At 40.6% G+C, this 21043-nt stretch overlaps 2 protein-coding genes across 6 annotated transcripts; both read left to right on the forward strand.

Annotated features, from left to right (window-relative positions):
- Positions 1–292: 292 nt before the first annotated feature.
- LOC119915696 (flocculation protein FLO11-like) lies at positions 293–8175 on the forward strand. 2 transcript variants are annotated; one of them, XM_038735369.1, is made up of 8 exons: positions 293–452; positions 1019–3669; positions 3892–3937; positions 4235–4387; positions 5034–5114; positions 5633–5755; positions 6037–6108; positions 8035–8175. In XM_038735369.1, exons 2-8 carry the CDS (start codon positions 1141–1143, stop codon positions 8070–8072), a joined length of 3042 nt encoding a protein of 1013 aa, XP_038591297.1. In that variant the 5' UTR covers positions 293–452; positions 1019–1140; the 3' UTR covers positions 8073–8175. The 2 variants fall into 2 exon arrangements, with proteins under 2 accessions (XP_038591297.1, XP_038591298.1); XM_038735370.1 differs by having other exon boundaries at positions 294–452; positions 1019–3666.
- A 1684-nt stretch (positions 8176–9859) lies between these two features.
- eif3c (eukaryotic translation initiation factor 3, subunit C) lies at positions 9860–20456 on the forward strand. 4 transcript variants are annotated; one of them, XM_038736272.1, is made up of 25 exons: positions 9860–10016; positions 11355–11472; positions 11559–11624; positions 11721–11910; positions 12037–12162; positions 12516–12567; positions 13065–13189; positions 13337–13464; positions 13716–13869; positions 14141–14244; positions 14477–14618; positions 14842–14967; positions 15196–15289; positions 15459–15646; positions 15926–16150; positions 16223–16414; positions 16588–16759; positions 16848–17007; positions 17272–17337; positions 17572–17659; positions 17842–18007; positions 18135–18176; positions 19017–19073; positions 19522–19578; positions 20006–20456. In XM_038736272.1, exons 2-25 carry the CDS (start codon positions 11375–11377, stop codon positions 20131–20133), a joined length of 2946 nt encoding a protein of 981 aa, XP_038592200.1. In that variant the 5' UTR covers positions 9860–10016; positions 11355–11374; the 3' UTR covers positions 20134–20456. The 4 variants fall into 4 exon arrangements, with proteins under 4 accessions (XP_038592200.1, XP_038592201.1, XP_038592202.1 ...); XM_038736273.1 differs by lacking the exon at positions 19522–19578; XM_038736274.1 differs by lacking the exon at positions 19017–19073.
- The last annotated feature ends 587 nt before the right edge of the window (positions 20457–21043 follow it).

Genomic DNA, 21043 nt, shown 5'->3' on the forward strand with positions numbered 1-21043 from the left:
ACGTCTATAAATTGATCTGGGAAATTGAAATACGAAGTAGAATTGTTTTAACAATTATAATACAATAATGACTGACAGAAACAATCAAATGTTCTGTAATAATTTTCATAAAGAGTATTTTCAACCTTTCGGAGGACAGAGATGAAAGGCATGTATTTCTATGTAGTTTTAACTGAACAGTAGATGGCAGTATTGCCCAATGTGTGGACGTCACGCCCTCTAAAATACACGAAAAAGAAACTTTCAACTGTGATTGGATGGATCTACCCAATGCATGTGAGGCAAACTGACATTTTGAACCAAAGCGGCACTCCAGTAGTTGTCTAATGAGAATTTTTTATGCTACTCTGCCTCTCTGTTGATGTCAAAATTAACGTTAGTCGATACGTGTTTCATTCAGCAAATATTTTTACGAACATAAACTCCCCAGTGAGAAATGCCCGCTGTGATAGGTAAGCAAAAGTTGTTTCCGTTCAACTAACTGACGTTATCAATCTAACATTAGCTAAAAACAACATCGTTTGAAACGGCCGTGTTGTGCAATAACTTAACGTTATAAGTTAACTGCGCCGTCTGTGATTCTGCTAATTTTGAGAACTTTGAAATTACGATGTATCTGTTAGCTAACGTCTGTCTAATTTGTTTTCTATCGAACTAACGTTAACGTAATGTTAACTTAAATTGATGTTCGTTAACGTTAACTTACTTGTCAAACAGCCCCAGTACGTTACGTGCTTATGGACTTAAAAATATACTTTCTGTGCTAAATTACATGATGGAATTGGATGACACAGCTCCGTGGTCATCGTTTGGCTTTATTTTATAATTCAGAGTGATTGTTTTTTGTGGCCATTCGCCATTTTCACTAAGATTAGTTTGTGCTTCACAAACCCACACCAGTGGTAAAGCCATTTTGATGTCGGAGCTTTCAGTAATTATGGCATCTTAGCACAATCTAAATATCTACTCCGTTTAAATGTAAAAATGTTCTGTATTAATTACATCTTGTAATCCACAGGCTGCAGACGGAGAATCTGAGAAGACACCTGAAACTTCTGAGTAGTGTGCCCTGTCTCAAAAACAAAACAAGAAAATCCGGTTTTCCTAGTGTGGAAGCAAAAGATAAACCATCTAACTATCATGGCTACTGAGACACCTGTGCAAACCTCTGATGAGGCTGATGAAAATATTCCCCCCGGAGTCACTGCTGCAGCTGGGACTTCAAAACTCAAGGTCCAAGTAGGAGATGTGGTAGGATTTTCCCTTACACAGCCAAGTGGAGAAAATGAGCCTCTCTCTGACACCCACACCTTTTCAACCCCAGCTCTGACAAGCAGCCATGGTAGAGTCAAAGCAAAGTCACGGATCTCTGGTCTCCAGTCTGCTTTAACACCAATTTTAAAATACTTAAATATTCGCAATAAAGGTTTGTCACCAGAGCCTTTAAAACACGGAAACAATTCTAATCTGTCTGGTTCCTGTTTTTCTTTAAGTTGTACCACAAATGGTAAAAAATCAACTGGAGGTTCTAGCCAACATCCCAACTCAGATTTCCCCAGTAGCCATTTTGGCCAGTCATTAGGAGACACGAATTCTCCTGTGTACTGGCTGCATGACGAATGCTTGCCAGAAATCACCCTCCTTGATGATACATATGACTCCATGATGCAAGTGACTAGACTTGATTCACCTCTTCCAGACGGAGTGCCTGTAACAGCTGGGTCTGTGAACAGCACATTTTCCACCCTCCAGCCTAGTTCAGCTGATAAGGAATGTGAAGACCACCCTCCTGAACTGTCAAAACATCATAAGTCAACAGCTAATACAGACTCTGATGCGGAGATAGTTGCCCCTCACGAGAGCACAGATGCTCCTGAGCACTGGCTGGATGACAAATTATTCCCAGAAATTACTCTCCTTCATGTTACACATGATTCAGAGCTATCGCCAGGAGTGGAATTATCCTCCATGGAGGTCAAACAGGATATTTCACTTGTTGAAGGCGTGCAAAACCTCATGCCTTCCTCAGAGCTCTGTGTGCAACTTGTGGCAGAACCTGCCAGATTGGAGATGATTCAGAGTGAAGAATTTTCAAGTACTATTGATGGCAATGTCACCTGCACCTTAAGCTCCTTTGGTGAAGACTCTGATCCGAAGAGTGTGGGGGGGAATATAATGAAGGCTACCTTGGAAGGAACTCGGGATATTTCTATGGACAGTGTTTTAGAAAACAGCAGGCGCTCATTGGAAACAAGTGGACAAAAAATGGTGAAGATTCAAACATCAGCTGAGGACTCACTTAGTAACCATCTTGTTAACGTCACTCACGACATAAACTCCTCTACTGACTTGTCTGTGCAGTGTCCTGCATCACAGCTGTCTACTTCTGATATGCAGTGTGACACTAGTTCAAAGAATGTCACTTCTGAGCTTCACGATGAACCTGTGGTGATCTCTGATACCACAAAAGCAAACAATGAAGAGTTACTCAAAAGCCATGATTCTGAGTTGAACAGCAAGGTGACACAGCCAAGCCCAGCTGGGTCTGTGAACACATTTACCATTGTCCCTCCCTCCAATCCAAGTGCCCCCACCAATTTAAATGCTACTGCTGAAATACCATGCCCTCAATGTAAGACACTGGACCTTCCCCCCTCTAATGTGAAGACACCCCAAGTGGAGAGTGACGCTACAGATCAGGCTACTTCAGTCTCTAAGAACACCACTGAAACTTTCCCCCATATGAAGCAAAATTGCTCAGCTGTAAAGGCAAGTGGTTCATGTGACGTTAAGAACGGCACTTTCGATTCAGAAAATTCTCTTCAAAAATCCAGAGAGAACGCAGTTTCAATAGAGGCTGGTGCTACAACCTTTGGCCCCCAGAACAATACTTTCGATACTAAACCTTCTCAGCAGAATGGCACAATAACTTTGTCAGAAACAAGCTCAACAAGTGACAGTCACCAGAACACTTTGGACAAGCTCTCTCCTCCCAAGGGCTGTAATGCAACGAGTAGCCCTAAAGAAAACAGTTTGGAAGTCCACCCTACTAACCTGTCAAAACATAATGGGACAACAGATAGTACAGACCCTGATGCCAAGGTGGGTGACACCCCTGATAGCACATTTGAATTTAATCCAGCTGTAGCTTCCGGAGCCGGTCGACTTGAAACTAAGGATCATTCACAATCAGATCTGCCTATGACAGAGGGTCTTTCTGACAATTTAGGCCATCAAAGCATGGATACAGACAACAACAAAGCAGACACATTCAGTTGGGATGATACCCTAGAGTTAAAGACAGACTCTTTGATTACTTCAACACCAATGACTAGCTGTAAATTGCTCAACTTCACCACTGAATGTGACGACAGCAAATCCATTGGGGCACAGAAGAAACTGTATGGGGATGGCAACAGTGAGCAAGATGGTCAGGTGCAATCAGATGCCCCATCAAACATAATCTGCGATCGAAAAACATTCCTGACGCAACCCACTGCCAAATCCCTTTTGCCTCCTTCGAAAGCTGCGTCCCAGTTGTTGAAATACAAGCCAGCCTCATCACTTCCAGGACGGTTTGAGCTGCTCACATCAGGCCTACCCATGACAAGACATAGAACACAAGGCGGAGGGTTGAGAAATACTGCTGCTTGTGATGCACCCCAGGTGGTAGGATTTGAATATTACATTTCATTTTGTAATCCATACTACAAAATGTGACAGCACCTTCTATTTAATGAAATGGATCCCATGAACTTTGTTGCACTTGTCAGTTTCATCTGTTAAATCCACTTTTTTATGAGTGAGACCAGACGACTGAATACACAGTCATTGACTTCATGTTTGATTGCAGTCTATTGATGACATCCTCTGTTCTCTGTTGTATTTAAGACTACAGGAATATCAAACTCCTACAACTTACGTGCTACAACAACAGGTAGGCACTGTGTATTCTGTTTTATTCTTCATAAATGTTGACAGTGAATCATTTAATATGGAATGAGATTGACAATTGTAAGCACTCTGAACTAATGGTAAAAAATTGTTTCATGTAATATTTTTAGACAATGTTTTTGTTTGATTTTACAGAGGATTTTCTTTCTCTATTCTTCAGTCCTTCTTTTAGCTACTCTATGTACAGTATAATGTCCTCTGAATGGGGGTGTCTGTGTTTGTGCGCACATTATCCACATTGTCCACTACCCACATTGTCTTCCCTCTGTGCCAATGTTAGGATCCAAGCAGCCAATATCTGGCTTGCGAAAACCGCAGTCGAGTGACATACCATCTTCAGGCATCCAGAGAGCTGCAACAGGTCTCAGGCCGCCTTTAGCAAGAAGCAACGCACCGTCTTGTTCAGGCACTAACCAGCTCCGTGGACCAACAGGTTCTCGTACAGCAGTCAGGCTGTAGACTTTGACTGTTTATTCTGATATTCAATTTCAAATATGGAAAATCAATGTACATTAATTTAGCAGTAATTTTAAGTTCAAATTAGGTCTTGCTGTAAATGTGTTCGGTATTCCTATACAGTTGTATTTCTGAGCTCCAATAATAAACAAGTAAACCAACAAAAAGAAACCGATAGCAAGAAAAGCCACAATGAGAGTACTGTTTGATTTTTGTTAAATGTGATGTGGCGAGCCGATGTTTATGTGGCTACGCATTTAACTGTCCAACAAATATGTATATTGTGCCACATTATTAAAGTCTGATACTTCCTCCTTTCAAATGCTGCACTGACATTCAGTCTGGCCTTGAAGAAACTAAACCAAAAAGAGAAAAGCAGAGTTGCCATCTAAGTGACAACAGAGTGAAAATTAACAGGTTACCTTGAAACAGGTCTCAAACAAAAAGTTTATTTTAGTGGCTAAAACCATTCACTTATGATAATCATTTTGAAGGGTTTATTTTTATTTTGACAATTAATGATTACTTGAGAGCCTGTGTGAAGTATTATTTGCACTTAATCAACAATGTTGCTTTCTTGATATTAATTGTTGTTTTTTTTCTCCTTCTTTATACACAAACAGCAACGAACCATGTGACCACGGCAAAGAAGCACCCTTTAAAAAGAGGTGAAGCGTTGCCAATAGCAAAGAAGAAAAAAATCGGTAAATACTGAGTTGCTGCAAAGGAATTCTTTAATCATAGAGCTAATTTTTCTTTAGCATTTCTAAGTACTACATGATTAATACTTTCACAAAGCTAACTAAAAACACCTTAACTGTTCATTGTAATGTAGTGTTTGAAAACTGCAAAGTACTGGAAAGTCAGTAAATAGGCATCAGTGTCTCCCACAGGATTTTAAGAGACTATGGCGGGCCGCCATGGCTTCATTAATTAATGGGAAACACTAGGCATACACTTACTTGCCTGCAACCAGGGATTCACCCAAGGAACAAGCGGCATCTAAGAGATCTCGCTTTTGGCCATCTGAAGTTTGGGAGCGCGAATGCCGTCGGGCACGAATTGAATTTTTTTCAACTCCTTGTGCTCAGAGCGCTCATTCAGAAACGCAAGGCGCAGCAGGCGGCCAAAACGGAGTCGCCCATGGCACAACATGGCGCGGAAGCTCACTGCCAATAGAAAATACATGCTCTTGTACCTGCTCTTTGTCATATGCTTTCAGATGCTGCGGTGCCAGCCATTGCTGCTGAAACGTCAACATCTTGCAATACTGTTACCAGAGCCAGAGCCCTGAAACAGCCTCTAACCAGCCATAGAGCTGTTCCACCTAAACCCCAAAGCCACGGTAAGATGGTAGTGCTGAGGTGCCAAAATAAACAGGTTTTATACTAACTGAACCAGAATATGCTTTATTGGCCAAGTATTGAAAAAATATAAGGAACTTTGAATTGAACTGCACTAGCACCATCGTGACAACATAGCTGGCTGGCTGGAGGAAGCAGGAGTAAGATAGGGAAGTTCTTGGTTCTCACAAATACAAGTCTGATGGACAGAAAATAAAAAGAGGAAGATATTATTACAGTATTATTTGGAAACCTAATGATGTAATGATTAATTGTGTTGCAGGATGTGCCAAATGTGTTGTGCATGAACAGCAACTCCGAATTCTGTCTGAAGAAATAAGGAGACTGAAATCAGGTATGACTCCTCACTGGAGTTTGATCTTTGAAATAAATGTTTGATCTTTGATGATTTTTTTTCATTTGAGTTTATTGCTATTGTTTATATGGTGTCCATTAATATGGTGTCTTATCTTTATGATACAATGACAGAGGCAAAAGGGAACGTGGAAACAAGGGAGATGGTTATGATGTAAATGTGCTTGTGTTATTTGTTTTTTGACTTTAGATAATAGAGACAACATTTTTTTTTTTTTTTTTATTTAAAAGTCAGTTTTCCACAGAGCTGGGCGTGAGGCGGTTTCTTTTATGGGAGATGATTTTACCTGCTTATTATGGTAATATCGGGTAAGACGCCCCCAGTTTAATTCTCATAAAACCCACAAAATGTCAAAACAAATTTCCCAACACTTGCTGCCACTAGTTTTTCTCAACTAAAAATGTCCTCTGTTTAATCATAATATTTAAAGTTATTTGATCAAAGCAATTCTGACATAAGTTGATCCATTTTTTTAGTCGTTTAAAATAACAATGGAATGATTAATTGTGTTGCAGAGGGTGCCAAATGTGTTGCGCATGAACAGCAACTCCGAATTCAGTCCGAAGAAATAAGGAGACTTAAATCAGGGATGACTCGTCACTGTTGTTTATTGCAAACTATTTAGAAAACGACATGCTGCAATGTTTTTATACACACGAAAGATCAGCACTTTTTACCCTCAGGTCGGTTTTCATTATGCATACACATACAGTATTTACTGTACAAACGTGTGCAAAAATATTGCTACCCTTGCATTTTATTAAAATAATGTAACATTCACGCAGATCATTTTGGGGATTATATTAGAAGACCCAGGAAGACCCTACTTACATTTACATTTACTCATTTGGCAGACGCTTTTATCCAAAGCGACTTACATTTGAGGAACAACATATAAACATCAACAGAGCATCAAATACAGATCGACAACTGACAATACATACTAGTAAGAGCAGCAGTAAATACTAGTAAGAGGTCATAGTACATATCACATAAATGGGGTAGATACCTAGGGAAGGAAGTAAGCGTTAACAAAAAGTGCAATCAATACAAGATCATTGTAGGGGATAGAAGAAGAGCACAGGAAGTGCATGTTAGAGGTTAGGAGTTAGAGGTGTTATAAGAGGAAGTGTTCTCAGAAGAGATGAGTTTTCAAGAGCTTCTTAAAGTTGGAGAGGGACGCCCCTGCTCTGATGGCGTGTGGTAGCTTGTTCCACCATCGTGGTGTCACAGATGAGAATAGCCGGGACTGGGATTGCTTTGTGTGAAGGGATGGCAGAGCCAGGCGGCGTTCGTTGGAGGAGCGTAGCGGCCGAGAAGGAACGTAAGTTTGTATTATGGAGTTTAGGTAGATGGGTGCAGACCCAGTAGTCACTCTGTGTGCAAGCATTATTGACTTGAATTTGATTCTGGAGGCCACGGGGAGCCAGTGGAGGTCACTGAGTAATGGAGTGACATGAGTACTTTTGGGCTGATCAAAAACCAGATGCGCTGCTGCGTTCTGAACCATTTGTAAGGGTTTCACCGCACCTGCTAGGAGGGCATTGCAATAGTCGATGCGAGAGATAACCATGACCTGTACCAGAAGCTGGGTGGCGTACTGAGTGAGGTAGGGCCTGAGTTTCCTTATGTTGTATAGAGCAAAGCGACAGTAGAAGACAGTAGCAACATAGTCTGAAAAGGACAGCTGATCATCAATCATGACACCCAAGTTTCTCACAACCTTGGTTGGAGTACTTCTAAGAGGGAGACAAAAAAGCCAGACTAGACCACAGTCCTTCTGAAGTAATGTGCTTTGGAAAGATCACACCAATCCTGTGTTGACAATAAAAAATGAAGCCTGCTATGACACGAGGAGGAGTGTGTTTGTTATTAATGTAATTTTCCTCTTTTATTTGTTTCTAGAGCTGCTGAAGAGGAGTCCACAAGAGGGGGAACAATGATTGTTGCTTACGTGTTATTACACTCAAAATACTTTCTATTTAGTACATGCAATTTAAAAATGTTTATAATAAAGTTGCTTTTAAATAAATGTGCTGTGAATCATCTGAAGTGTTAACTGTGCATTACATTTTAAAATCTCCTGTGTTACAAATCTGTCTTTGACTATTTGGCTTAGATTATAAAAAACTAAATTTTACCATAATTACAGCACACAAATTTACATAACCATTTCACCACTATCATCCCATACAAGCGCTGAGTAACTGCATTGAACAAATCAACGATTGGATGTGCCAGAACTTTCTTCAGTTAAAAATAAAACTGAAGTAATTGTTTTTGCAGCAAAGGAAGAATAATACGCTAAATCAACAATGTTAAAAACCACAAACTGGGCCAGAAATCTTGGTGTAGTCATGGACTCATATCTGAATTACAGCAGCCATGTTAAAACAATTACAAAGTCAGCCTACTATCACCTGAATAATATACAAAGGATTAAAGGACTCTGCAGGACCTGAACAAACTTGTCCATACTTTTATCTTCAGTCAACTTGACTACTGTAAAGGTGTCTTTACAGGTCTTAAAAAGACAGCTGCAGCTGATTCAGGACACTGCTAATCAAGTCCTCACTGAGGTTTTTACACTGGCTACTGTCTGTCAAAGAAGTGATTTCAAAATACTGATGTAAATAGTTTAAGGCCAAAATACATTTCTGATGATCTGCTACGTTATGAACCATCCAGACCTCTCACATTGTATGGGACAGCTTTATGCCCCCAGAATGGAGAAGTTTTCAGTTTTTATGCACCATGTATCTGAAACAAACTCCCAGAAAACTGCAGGTCTGCTGAAACTCAGTTCTTTTAAATCAAGACTGAAGACTTTTCTCATGTACCACTGCTTTTTTATTAAATCAAATTGAAAACTTTTGATTAATGTCTCACACAGCACTAGAACCTTTACTGTCCTGTTTTAATCTGTTATTTTCTATTTTAAAAATGTATTTGAATGTCTTTTATACATTTCCCTATGTTGAAATGCCTTGTTGCTGAAATGACAATGGCCCACATAATAGATTATTTTACGCCGGATAAACTTACATTTTCGCCCGCTAAGAGGCAGCATAACATAAACAGGGATCCTGTCGCAGAGTTAAACCTGCGGTAGACCATGTTTTGTCGATAAACTACGCACAAATTTCTTAAAGTTACCTTTATCACCAAAAGCTAAAGAGCTTCACTTCAAAGTATTTAATGGCATACATCCTCCAAGAGATCTCCTCTCACATATATTTAACATAACTAACTGTATATTCTGTGATGAGGACATAGAGACCACGGGATCATTTTGGTATGACATGTATGATTGACTGGAACCTTATCTCCAGTCTCTCTCTAACATCACATTTGGAATTATAATGAAGGACAAAAACTATGAACTGCTTTTAAACTGCTTTTTTTTTCATCCACAAATGTAAATGTTTGAAAACAAAGCCTCTTTTTACTGTCTTCAAGAAAGAATTTGCATTATACTACAAGTCCCTGTTGTTCACGAAAACAGCAAAAAAACTTATTGATTTTATTGATGCCTTAAAATTATCTGAAGCCCCATAACTACTACTGTTTCTTTATCCTTTTTTTGTATTTTATTTGTACTATTATGTACATATTTTCTTCTCTTTTATTTTATTTTCTTCTTCCTAAAGCGTATATGCTCCGTTTCCTTTTAGCACTGATATTTGGTGATGCCAGATACTGTTGTAAATATTCACCTCAAAAAAAAAAACGTGTTTTGTCGATCGACAGTTCACTTCCTTTTCTGACGCAAGTGCCCGGCAATCCTGTCGCACGCCTTTATTCGCGGCCGCTGTTCAGCAAAACTGGATTTTATACCTATTCAGAGTAGACAGACAAACCGCCGGATACCTTTCACACGGACGTAGGTGGGTCTGGCTCAATATTTAATTAAACTATGTGTGAATGTTCATTAGCTACATGTATTTACTGGCTACACATGGTGGGAGGCCCGGTGCTCTCTCGGCTGATGCTAGTATTAGCTTAGCAACAGCCCCGCGCCACGCTAGTGTTCGCGTTGTAATATCAAGATATACATCAGCGGTAGCTTGTTAACCGAAATACCTCGGTATGTGTTTACATTTTGATTAATCTGTAAAAACATTCTGTCATAGACGTGTGACGTGGAGTTCGGTTCTTGTAATCTGTCAAAGCTATGATAGCGTTAGCTAAGTAAAGGTTGTAAGTTAGCATAGCACGTAACGTAACGTTACACAAGCAGGTTTTAACTCTACCAGTTTCTCTACGTTTCCACATTCACTTCAGTCTGGAAAAGTAACTAAAATTACATCTTTACTGAAAACACTCTATATGCTATGCTAGATTAACATGTTAACAATGTCTGAGTTAGTTAAAGTGTGCACTATCGTCGCTTAATGAGGCAAGCACCAGGTTCTTATTGGCTAGTTGTCGCATTGTGACAGTGTGAGTTAGCTAACGTTGGTTAGCCAAATAACGGTTATAGTTAACGTTAGTTTAACGAACGTCGCGATGTTGTGTTTATTTAACGTACGTATACTACAGTCTCCATTACTCCATTAACCATCTGAGAGACGTTATTTTTCCAGTTGTGTGTTTGCAGTGCTGTGTTGCAGTAAATTTAATGGAACAGTTCAAATCCTCCTGCTGAACTGGGAGCTCATTTTTAACTGAGCCACAGTCTTGCCTTCATGAGCATCGGTAACGAACTGATTAAATGACTAGAAAATGTAGTTTTCACTTACATCAGATTAATTATAGGGATGTGGAAGTGTTTTTCTATAACACTAAATGTTCACATGTTATATAAGTTATCACAAATTAGAGCTGCAATGATTAGTCGATCAAAAGAGAATTAATCAACAACTATTTTGATTATGGATCAATCGTTTCATTTTTAAAGGCAAAAATGTGAAACATGCTGGTTTCGTCTTCTTAAATGTAAGGAATTGCTGCTATTGTTTGTCATTTATCATAGTAAATGAAGAGTCTTTGGGTTTTGGACTGTTGGTTGGTAAAAAAGAAGCAACCTGAGGTTGTCACTTTGTGAAAAATGCTCATCACAATTTTCCAGAGCCCAATTTCTTGACATTTAGTAGACAGTTAAACGTGAAAACAGTTGGCAGAGTAGTTGCTAATGAACATAATCATTAGTTGCAGCCCTGCACAGATATAGACAGATGCTACCATGCGTAGAAATAATCCCATGTGTAATTTTGTTTTTACAGATTGAGAGCTTCCTTCAACAATGTCTCGTTTCTTTGCCACCGGGTCTGACAGCGAGTCAGAAGAGTCCTCATCCGCCGATGAGATCACTCCTAAAGCGCCCGGGACAAATTTCAAGCAGTCAGTGCAATTCACAATAAATCCCATTATGCTGACTCAAATTCCACTTTACGTGGTAGTCTCACACATCTACGTTGTTTTCACAGGTCATTGCTTCTTAGTGATGATGAGGAGGACACTAAGAGAGTGGTGCGCAGCGCCAAAGACAAAAGGTTGGTGTGGCTTCTTTTTTTTTAAGCAGCATATCTTAAAAACTGAAGATTGTCTCATCAGGTTTTGCTTTTAATACCCTCATTATTCAATCTTAGGTTTGAGGAGTTGACCAACCTCATCAAGACTATCCGCAATGCTATGAAGATTCGTGACATGGCCAAATGTCTGGAGGAGTTTGAGCAGTTATGCCGAGCATTCCTCAAAAGCAAGAATATAGTGGACAAAGAGGGTGTTCCCCCTTTCTATATCCGTCTTCTGGCCGACCTGGAAGACTACCTGAACCAGGTCAGTATTCCAGAGTTAAACTCTAAAGATACGAACAAGTATATTTAGGTTGGTTAATGCAGTCTGGCTTGTTTAATATCCCAGTCCCCACTTTTCTAAAAATAATTAATATTTATTTCTTTCCAGCTTTGGGAGGACAAAGAGGGCAAAAAGAAGATGAACAAAAACAACGCGAAAGCCCTCAGTACACTACGTCAGAAGATCCGCAAGTACAACAGAGATTACGAAACAGAAATAGCTGCATACAAGGAGGTAAATAGGAACCTTTCAGTGGTCCTGTGGTTGAAAACATACAGAAATGTATGTATGTGATAGTTAAGAGATATTAACAACACTTTTTGATTGAAATCAGTCATGTGGGGCTGTTTCAAAGTGTAACATGAATCTATATTTGATAGTAAAAGAAGAGCTCTTGTCTATTCTGCATTACCACCACATAGGTGCCAGTGGAGCACTTCATTGGCTACCAGGTCAGACTGTGGTTGTACTGGGCAGCTTCCATGTGTGACAGAGTGGAACTGTAAAAGTGGATCTTAAAGTTCTGCAAGGCAGCAGTCTGGACAAACAAAGGACAAAATAAAATCTGTCTTTTGTCTCTCTGCTAGAACCCACAGGAGTCTGCAGATGAAGAGGAGGAGAAGGAGCCTGGGGATTCTGGTAAGCTTGCTGTCATATGTTTTTATTTTGAAATCACAAGAACTCTTAAGATTTACAACAAAATAAACAAGCTGCTAAGTGTTGAGCCTAACATGAGAGTAGACCAGAAGGTTGATCGGGATTCTGTAGCAGACGTACAGAGCTAAATTATGTATTACGATCACAGGTGAATGTTAAGACATTATGATTACGTCATGTGGACGGAAAATATGGAGGCCATGTTGGGCAAGCTACAGTAAAACAGTAACATGTAGCTAGTTTACAGTACCTCAGATTCTCAATGTAAAATGGACAAACCATACTGTCCACGTCTTCCTAGCCACCTGTGAGTCCATAAGACGCTGGCACCTCTTACAGTGTGAACACAAAAATCGTGAGCTTTGGCTTTACATCAAAGATGATTTAGTCTTACAGTAGCTGTTTGAATTAAGCAAGAATGTTTCTAAAATCATAGTTTATGCCCAGCTTAAAATACATCCTAATATTTGTTCCACAAGGCTCGTCTTCTGACAGCGATGCAGAGGAAGGTGAGGATGGAGTGTCTGCCAAGTCCTTCTTAAAGAAAAAACCTGAGCCTTCCTTAGAGGCCAGCAAGTTCCTCAAGTCTGCCAAGGGATCCGGGGTAAGGGGCCAGTGTGCTATATGAGGAAAATACTACATAGAGAACAGTGGAAAAACCTGGTGCAAAATACCTAATAAACATATTCATGAACTACTGTGTGAGGAGGTACATGAGCTAATACTAGGGAGTTTTTCCTCCCTCTGACAGGATGAATCCTCTTCAACTGATGATGATGAAGATGAAGACTGGGGCTCAGACACTGTCGACAGTGGCAGTGAGAGCTCGGATGAAGGGGAGGGAAAGCGGTCTTCCCTGGCCTTGGTTTTCCTCAAGAAGTGAGTCTCCCTCTCCACATCTTTGTTTTGGATTTACAACAGAAAATATTTGTACTCCTGAGTATTGCTTTGTTTCCTGACAGTAGAAGAATCAATCAATTTTGATAATTGCAGTCATTTAAAATTTAGTTTGTCATATCCTCTCTAGTGTGTAGATTAGCTGTCATTGCTTTTTTCCTTGCCTTTGCCCATTGTAAACAAAATACACTGGGGTTTTTGACTGTCGGACAAACACTCTTGTCTGTCCTCAGGGCTCAGGAGAGCGAGAAGACCAGCGAGAGGAAAATCGTGAAAAAGAAGAAGACCAAGAAGAAAGAGCGGCTAGAGGAGGAAGCTGAGGAGGAGGGAGGAGAGGAGGTTGAGGGAGGCTGGGAGAAGGTGAAGGGAGGCGCTCCTATGGTCAAGGTAAAGAAGAGTTAGTAATAAAAGCATTTTTGTATTTATTGCAACAAGGTAGAACAATAGATTGTAAACTTGTCCACGTTTGTCTTTGCCACAATGCCATATGATGTATTCAGAACAGTATCACTTTAAGCTCAGAGGTTTTGTTTTTGTCTGTCAGATAAAACATTGAAAACATTCGTAAAGAACAGCTTGCTTCAAAAGAAACAACCACATAATGTGAATCAAATAATTACATCAATATTTATGTTATGTGGTGTTTTCAATCTAATAGGAAAAGCCCAAGATGTTTGCCAAAGGTACAGAGATCAACACGACGGTGGTGGTGAAGAAGCTGAATGAGATCCTGCAGGCAAGAGGCAAAAAGGGCACAGACAGGTAACCGCATCATCTACTAAAGCTCCGATGAATAGGAAATGTGATTATATGGCAGATTAAATAAGATTAAATATTGCTAAATAAGAACCTCTTATTTACCCTCTCATGTTTGTAATTTCTTCTGTGGTTTAGAAAATATGTAGGAACATCCAATTATGTATCATAGCAATATGTAATATTTAAAATATCGTATACATGTTAAAATTATAGCAATTATTTCTCCTTCTGACAGGGCTGCCCAGATTGAACTGTTTCATGCTCTGGCAGCCATTGCTACTGAGAATAACTTGGGCCAAGGTATCATGGTGAAGATTAAGTTCAACATCATTGCCTCTCTGTATGACTACAATCCCAACTTGGCGGCCTTCATGAAGGTAGGAGCCACTGTTTTTCTAAGTGTTCAAATTTCTGTTCAGGGTTCGTGCCCGGAAACGTTTGAAAAATGATTTGAACAAAATAAAGACCTGATATGCATATTTATACTGACATATTGGACCCATTGAAACACATGCTTAAATGCCACATAAATAATATTTTCATTTTGGATTGAAAAACCAGGACTCCGATCTAAACCATTTTGACTTTGTTTGACTTTAGCCCGATATGTGGAAGAAGTGCCTGGAGTGTATAGACGAGCTGCTGGACATCCTCTTTGAACACAACAACATCTTCATCGGGGAGAACATTGCAGAGGACAGTGAGAATCTGGCTGTCTCGGACCAGGTATCCCATCTTCTCTTTTCAGTTTTTGTTTTACATTTCTGGTATTGTTGCAGTGGCAGCGTGTCCTCTTTGATGGGAAGACCATCCAAAATCCTTTGCGTCTGTATTTGTATCATCTGTGTTGTATAATATGGGGTTCTTTGCATTATTTAATGATTCCAGCATTATCATTTGTATGTATAGAGACAGTGGATGGCATTGCAATTAAAACAAATTGTGTGTTTTCAGCCATTCAGGGTGCGTGGATGCATCTTAACGCTGGTAGAGAGGATGGATGAAGAGTTTACCAAGATCATGCAGAACACTGATCCCCACTCACAAGGTGAGCTATACCAGAAAATGGACTCAAGAATTATTTTTAATTTTAGACGTCAAAGTAAATCATAGATTATTTGAAAAAGATGTTGTTGCAAGAGTCTGTGAAGTGTGCTGCTGCATAATTTCCGGCTCTTCGTAGTGGCTCATTGCTTTCTTCTGCACTCGTCCTCCAGAATATGTCGACAATCTGAAAGACGAGGGACGAGTCTGTGGCATCATTGACCGGCTACTCAACTACATGGAGAACAAGGGCAGCACAGAGGAGATTTGCCGCATCTACTTACGCAGAATCATGCACACCTACTACAAGTTTGACTACAAGGCCCACCGGCGCAGCCTGGGCCTCCAGGGAGAGTCCAAGGTGAGAAAATCACAGAAGTGGTACAGCTTATGTAAGAGAGTGAAACAGAGACTGTTCACTGTATTAGCTATAGAGAGAACTGAGTTTCTTCTCCTGACATATATCTTTACTATGACAAAGGCTAAAGTTTTAAAATAACAAGGAACTACAATGACCTACATGAAGAAAAATCCGAGCAGGGTATAAAGTCTGGATGTGTGTTTATATGTACGCAGTGACTTGCCATGAGCTGAGCAGTCGTGAGTGTGACATGCTGAATCGGTTCTCTCTGCTGTTTAGTCCGAGCAGGACCAGGAGGAGAGCGAGGGAGAGGACAGCGCCGTGATCATGGACCGTCTCTGCAAGTTCATCTACGCCAAGGATCGCACCGACCGTATCCGTACCTGCGCTATCCTCTGCCACATCTACCACCACGCTCTGCACTCACGCTGGTACCAGGCCCGCGACCTGATGCTGATGAGCCACCTGCAGGACAACATCCAACACGCTGACCCGCCCGTACAGGTAGGCAGGCTGACGCAAAGCTGAACAAGAGCTCTAAACTGTAAAATACTAAGTATTTTCTCTCTTGTATAGATCCTGTACAACAGGACCATGGTCCAACTTGGCATTTGCGCTTTCAGGCAGGGCATGATTAAAGATGCCCACAATGCCCTGTTGGACATCCAGTCCTCTGGTCGCGCCAAGGAGCTCCTTGGTCAGGGTTTGCTCATGAGGAACATGCAGGAGAGGAATGCAGAGCAGGAGAAGATTGAAAAGAGAAGACAAGTAAGTCCTACTTAGCAGTAAACTCATGTCACGTTAAGTCTTTCTTGTTTGTAACCTGCTAATCCATCTTTGATGAATAAATGAGAAACTTAAATTTTGACGAGGACAAAACGACTTGATGTTGAACAAAACTTGACAACTTTATCATAACATTGCTTCGACCTCCTTCACAGGTGCCATTCCACATGCACATCAACCTGGAGCTGCTGGAGTGTGTGTACCTGGTGTCGGCCATGCTTCTTGAAATCCCCTACATGGCCGCCCACGAGTTTGATGCCCGCCGCAGGATGATCAGCAAGCAGTTCCATCACCAGCTCAGGGTGGGAGAGAGACAGCCACTGCTGGGTATGCAGCCTAACAACTCTTCACCTCAGGGTGTTTAATCCATAGAGAAAACTGAGAGGTTGACTGTAGCTCTCCGTTTGTCCTACAGGGCCCCCAGAGAGCATGAGGGAGCATGTGGTGGCGGCCAGCAAGGCCATGAAGATGGGAGACTGGCGTACCTGCCACTCATTCATCATCAACGAAAAGATGAACAGTAAAGTCTGGGACCTGTTCCCCGAGACGCAGCGAGTACGGGAGATGCTTGTCAGGTTGGCATACAGAAACTTCTTATCATCCATCTTTTCAGGAAGCTGTTGTGACTTAGTTTTTGTCACAGGTTATGTCTTAATGATTTGAGGAATTAAAACACAAGTTTTATATCAATTTATACTACAGTGAACATTCAGATGAATATTTCAGTTCATACCATGATGATTTAGTCTGACAATTCAATTATATACAAATATACATTCATTGTGCTGCTAATTCATTTATCATTTTATGAATTTCCTGATTGTGTTTCCTTTTTATAGGAAGATCCAAGAGGAGTCACTGAGGACTTATCTGTTCACATATAGCAGTGTATACGACTCAATCAGGTACACAACTTTTTTAACAGTGCTAGCGACCGACGTTTCTAAAGCACTGGTTTCTGCAGACCAGTATGCTTTGTTAGTATCCACTTATACCAGAAATACTGTAGCTCTGATCTCAGGTGTCGCTCTCCCTACAAGTGTTATTGGAAACAAAGATCAATCGAAGCTTAACCTCAATTTCAGATTTTTTTACTGGGGAGATAAAATAGTGTTACAATTTTTTCATCCATCCTCCAGCATGCAGACTCTATCTGAGATGTTTGAGTTGGAGATACCCACAGTTCACAGCATCATCAGCAAAATGATCATCAACGAGGAGCTGATGGTAAGTTTCGTGGCTTCCCTGTTCTGTTGTAGTGAAATTTAATCTGTGGAGATGAGACAGAATGTCTCGGATAGGATACCCACTGAATCCTCACATATACAAATACAGTTTTCGTTTGGGATTTTCTTTTTTCCCCTCACCAATAAAAGTGTTCTTACTTTTTTCCCTCTGCTTCCAATCAGGCATCACTCGACCAGCCTACACAGACTGTAGTGATGCACCGCACAGAGCCCACCTCCCTGCAGAACATGGCCCTGCAGCTGGCTGAGAAACTGGGCAGCTTGGTTGAGAACAACGAGCGCGTCTTCGACCTCAAACAGGGCATCTATGGAGGCTATTTCAACAGAGGTGAGTTTAGCTAGACTTAATCCACCCTGTTGGTCAGTGTCCCAAATTCACATTAAAGCACTTCTCCAAGGCTATTGAATAGTGCTTTCTTAGAAACAATAATAACTGATAGTTCTTTGCCTTACAGATCAGAAAGGTGGCTACCAACAGAAGCAGTCCTACCAGAGAGGTATGTTCTGAGGTTGTACTTTCTATGTCTGACCACATGGTGACCTTCCCAAGCCAGCATGCCTCTGAACTTCAGCAGGGGCGGGTGCTGTTTATTCATTGCTGCTTTTAACGATGTTAATGACGAGTTTGTTTGCATTTAATCAGTAACTAAATTGTAATGCATTAAATGTTAGGTTAATGTTAAACTAGTTAAACAGAACTAGTTTGTACATCACGTTGTATAAGTCAGAAATTTAAGTGTTTGTTGTTGTTCCGAACAGCGACAGTGGAAGTGGAAAGCCGGCCATGGTTTCCAAGAGTTAGACACACATTGTCGTTGTATAACATTATACAGTCTCCCTAATACAACAACCGACAAGCAGTTCTGAAGACGCTTTAGGAAGCTCAGGCTATTTTTAGGTTGTTAAATTTGAAATGGTGGCCCAGTGGACAGCACTGGCCTCACAGCAAAAAGGTCCCTGTCAAACCTCGGTTGTCCCAGGCCTTTCTGTGTGGAGTTGACATGTTCTCCCGTGTTTTCGTGGGTTTCCTCTGGGTGCTCCGTTTTCACCCACCATCAAAAACATGTTGGGTTAATTCTCCGGTCAGTGCCCCTGACCAAGGCGCTGACTGAGAATTGGAGGTCCCTGGGCGCTGTACGGTAGCTGCCCACTGTTCCTAGTACTTAGGATGGGTTAAATGCAGAGAGTGAATTTCACTAGACATTGTACTGTGTGTGACAATAAACTTTATTTGATTTTGAAAAGAATCTCAGGTAAAATAATTTTTTCTGTCAACTGATCAAATGCTACCATGTGGATACTGGTAGATAATCGTGTTTTTCTCTGCATGTTCACAGATCAGAAAGGTGGTTACCAGCAGAAACAGGGAGGCTACCAGGGAGGCTACCAGCGAGGTGGCTACAGAAATTCTAATCAAAGCAACTACTGAATTTGTTTGCATTTAATCAGTAACTAACTTGTAATGCATTAAATGTTAGGGTAACATTAACAGGCAAAGAACTAGTCTGTACATCGTCTTGTATAACCACGTCAGAAATCAAAAGTGCTTATAGTTTTTCCGAACAGCCACAGTGGAAGGCAGAGTGGAATGTCGGCCACGGTTTCTGAAAGTTACAGATACACGTTGTCATTGTATAACGTTACAGTCTCCCTAATCCGATATTTGAAAAGCAGTTCTGAAGAAGCTTTTGGTAGCTCGGGCAATTTTTTACGTTGCTGCATTTGAAATTGTGTGTAAACCATTAAAAGAATGTCAGTAAAATGATTTTCTCTTTGTCATCTGATGAAATGCTGCGATGGGGAGACTGGTAGATAATCGTGTTTTTCTCTGCATGTTTACAGATCAGAAAGGTGGTTACCAGCAGAGACAGGGAGGCTACCAGGACGGCTACCAGCGAGGTGGCTACAAAAATTCAATTTACAGCTATTATTGAGTTTTGTTTGAATTATACACTAACTTACTTGTAATGCATTAAATGTTAAAGTTTAACGTTAAGGGTCGAACAAAAGTAGTTTGTACATCGTGTTGATTAAACCAAGTCAGAAATCAAAAGTGCTTATAGTTGTTCCGAACGGCCACAATGGAAGGCAGAGCGGAACGCCGGCCACGATTTCCAAAAGTTACACGTTGTCATTGTACGTTATACAATCTCCTTAATCCAACAACCGATAAGCAGTTCTGAAGACGCTTTAGGCAGCTCAGTCTATTTTTAGGTTGTTGCATTTGAAATTAAATAATGTCAAGTAGAATGATTTTCATCGGTCATCTGAAATGCTGCCATGTCGATGCTGGTGGATAACCGTGTTTTTCTCTGCATGTTCACAGATCAGAAAGGTGGTTACCAGCAGAAACAGGGGGGCTACCAGGGAGGCTACCAGGGGGGCTACCAGGGAGGCTACCAAGGGGGCTACCAGCGAGGTGGCTATAGAAATCAAAATCAAAGCAACTACTGAGCTTGGAACATATGGATTTCAGTATCTTCACCTGAACTAGTCTTCATTCCATGATAACAACCTTGGTTTCTGTGCTCAGCGCTTGGCTGTGTGCTGTTCTCCTTCATTTGACCCAAAACTTTCCGCTGATCCTGAAACAGCTGACAGTTATCGCACTACAAGCCCTTCTCACTGCAACTGCACAGTGTGGTATAGAGTTTTGAAGGTTTTTATTATTGATAAAGGTATAAGAAAGGCATTGCAGTGCGGCTGGCTTGTTGCAGTAGATGACATACATCAAGTATTGTTGACTTATACTATCAATAAAATATTATAAAACTGTGTTTTGAATGTCCTTTTATGTAACATGGTTGGATTGCTGAACTACATAGGTAAACATGCATGCTCTTTCAATCCAAAAGAAAAACAAAATGTTAAAAGGTCATTGGTCAGAGTCTGTCAATTACTAGATGAATTTGCTTTGAAATATCAAAAGACAGGCTCCTTTGATAATCACTCTTTTGAAGATGCAGAAAACATGAACAAGGTCTGTATAACCTTTATATCTCTGGTTTTCTACGCGATAGAAACTCAGGAACTGCTCCCTGGCTTCAAATCCTGTACATCTATGTTGGGGACAGTACAGAATCAATCAGTAATATTTCTGAATGAAGGTTTAAAAATTAAGAAGCTGTTTATTTAGGCAACTCAAAAGAAACCCACAAATAGCCTTTGTCATGATAGTTTTCCCCGTCTTGTTTGAACAGTTTTTTTTTCTCTAAATGTATTTACTGATATTTATAAAATCACCACAGACGGTAAATAAGTCAAAGCAGCCAAACATCAGTGAGACTCAAAGGCACAGATTAACTAGCAAAGAAAGTAGGTCCTTGTTTCACCACCATGGTGTTCTCTTGTTACTAATTAGTTG

Source organism: Micropterus salmoides, unplaced genomic scaffold, assembly GCF_014851395.1.
Source record: "Micropterus salmoides isolate LMB-PRFRI ecotype aquatic unplaced genomic scaffold, ASM1485139v1 Ms_hic_scaffold_21, whole genome shotgun sequence".
NCBI classification, from domain to species: domain Eukaryota; kingdom Metazoa; phylum Chordata; class Actinopteri; order Centrarchiformes; family Centrarchidae; genus Micropterus; species Micropterus salmoides.

Excerpts from the sequence above, each read along its gene's own strand:
- LOC119915696 (XM_038735369.1), top strand. The coding sequence starts at position 1,141 with ATGGCTACTGAGACACCTGTGCAAACCTCTGATGAGGCTGATGAAAAT. Across the intron at positions 3,938-4,234 it reads CTTACGTGCTACAACAACAG|GATCCAAGCAGCCAATATCT; the intron begins GTAGGCACTGTG and ends TGCCAATGTTAG. Across the intron at positions 5,115-5,632 it reads AGCAAAGAAGAAAAAAATCG|ATGCTGCGGTGCCAGCCATT; the intron begins GTAAATACTGAG and ends ATATGCTTTCAG.
- eif3c (XM_038736272.1), top strand. The coding sequence starts at position 11,375 with ATGTCTCGTTTCTTTGCCACCGGGTCTGACAGCGAGTCAGAAGAGTCC. Across the intron at positions 12,568-13,064 it reads GAAGGAGCCTGGGGATTCTG|GCTCGTCTTCTGACAGCGAT; the intron begins GTAAGCTTGCTG and ends TTGTTCCACAAG. Across the intron at positions 19,074-19,521 it reads CCAGGGAGGCTACCAGCGAG|ATCAGAAAGGTGGTTACCAG; the intron begins GTGGCTACAGAA and ends GCATGTTTACAG.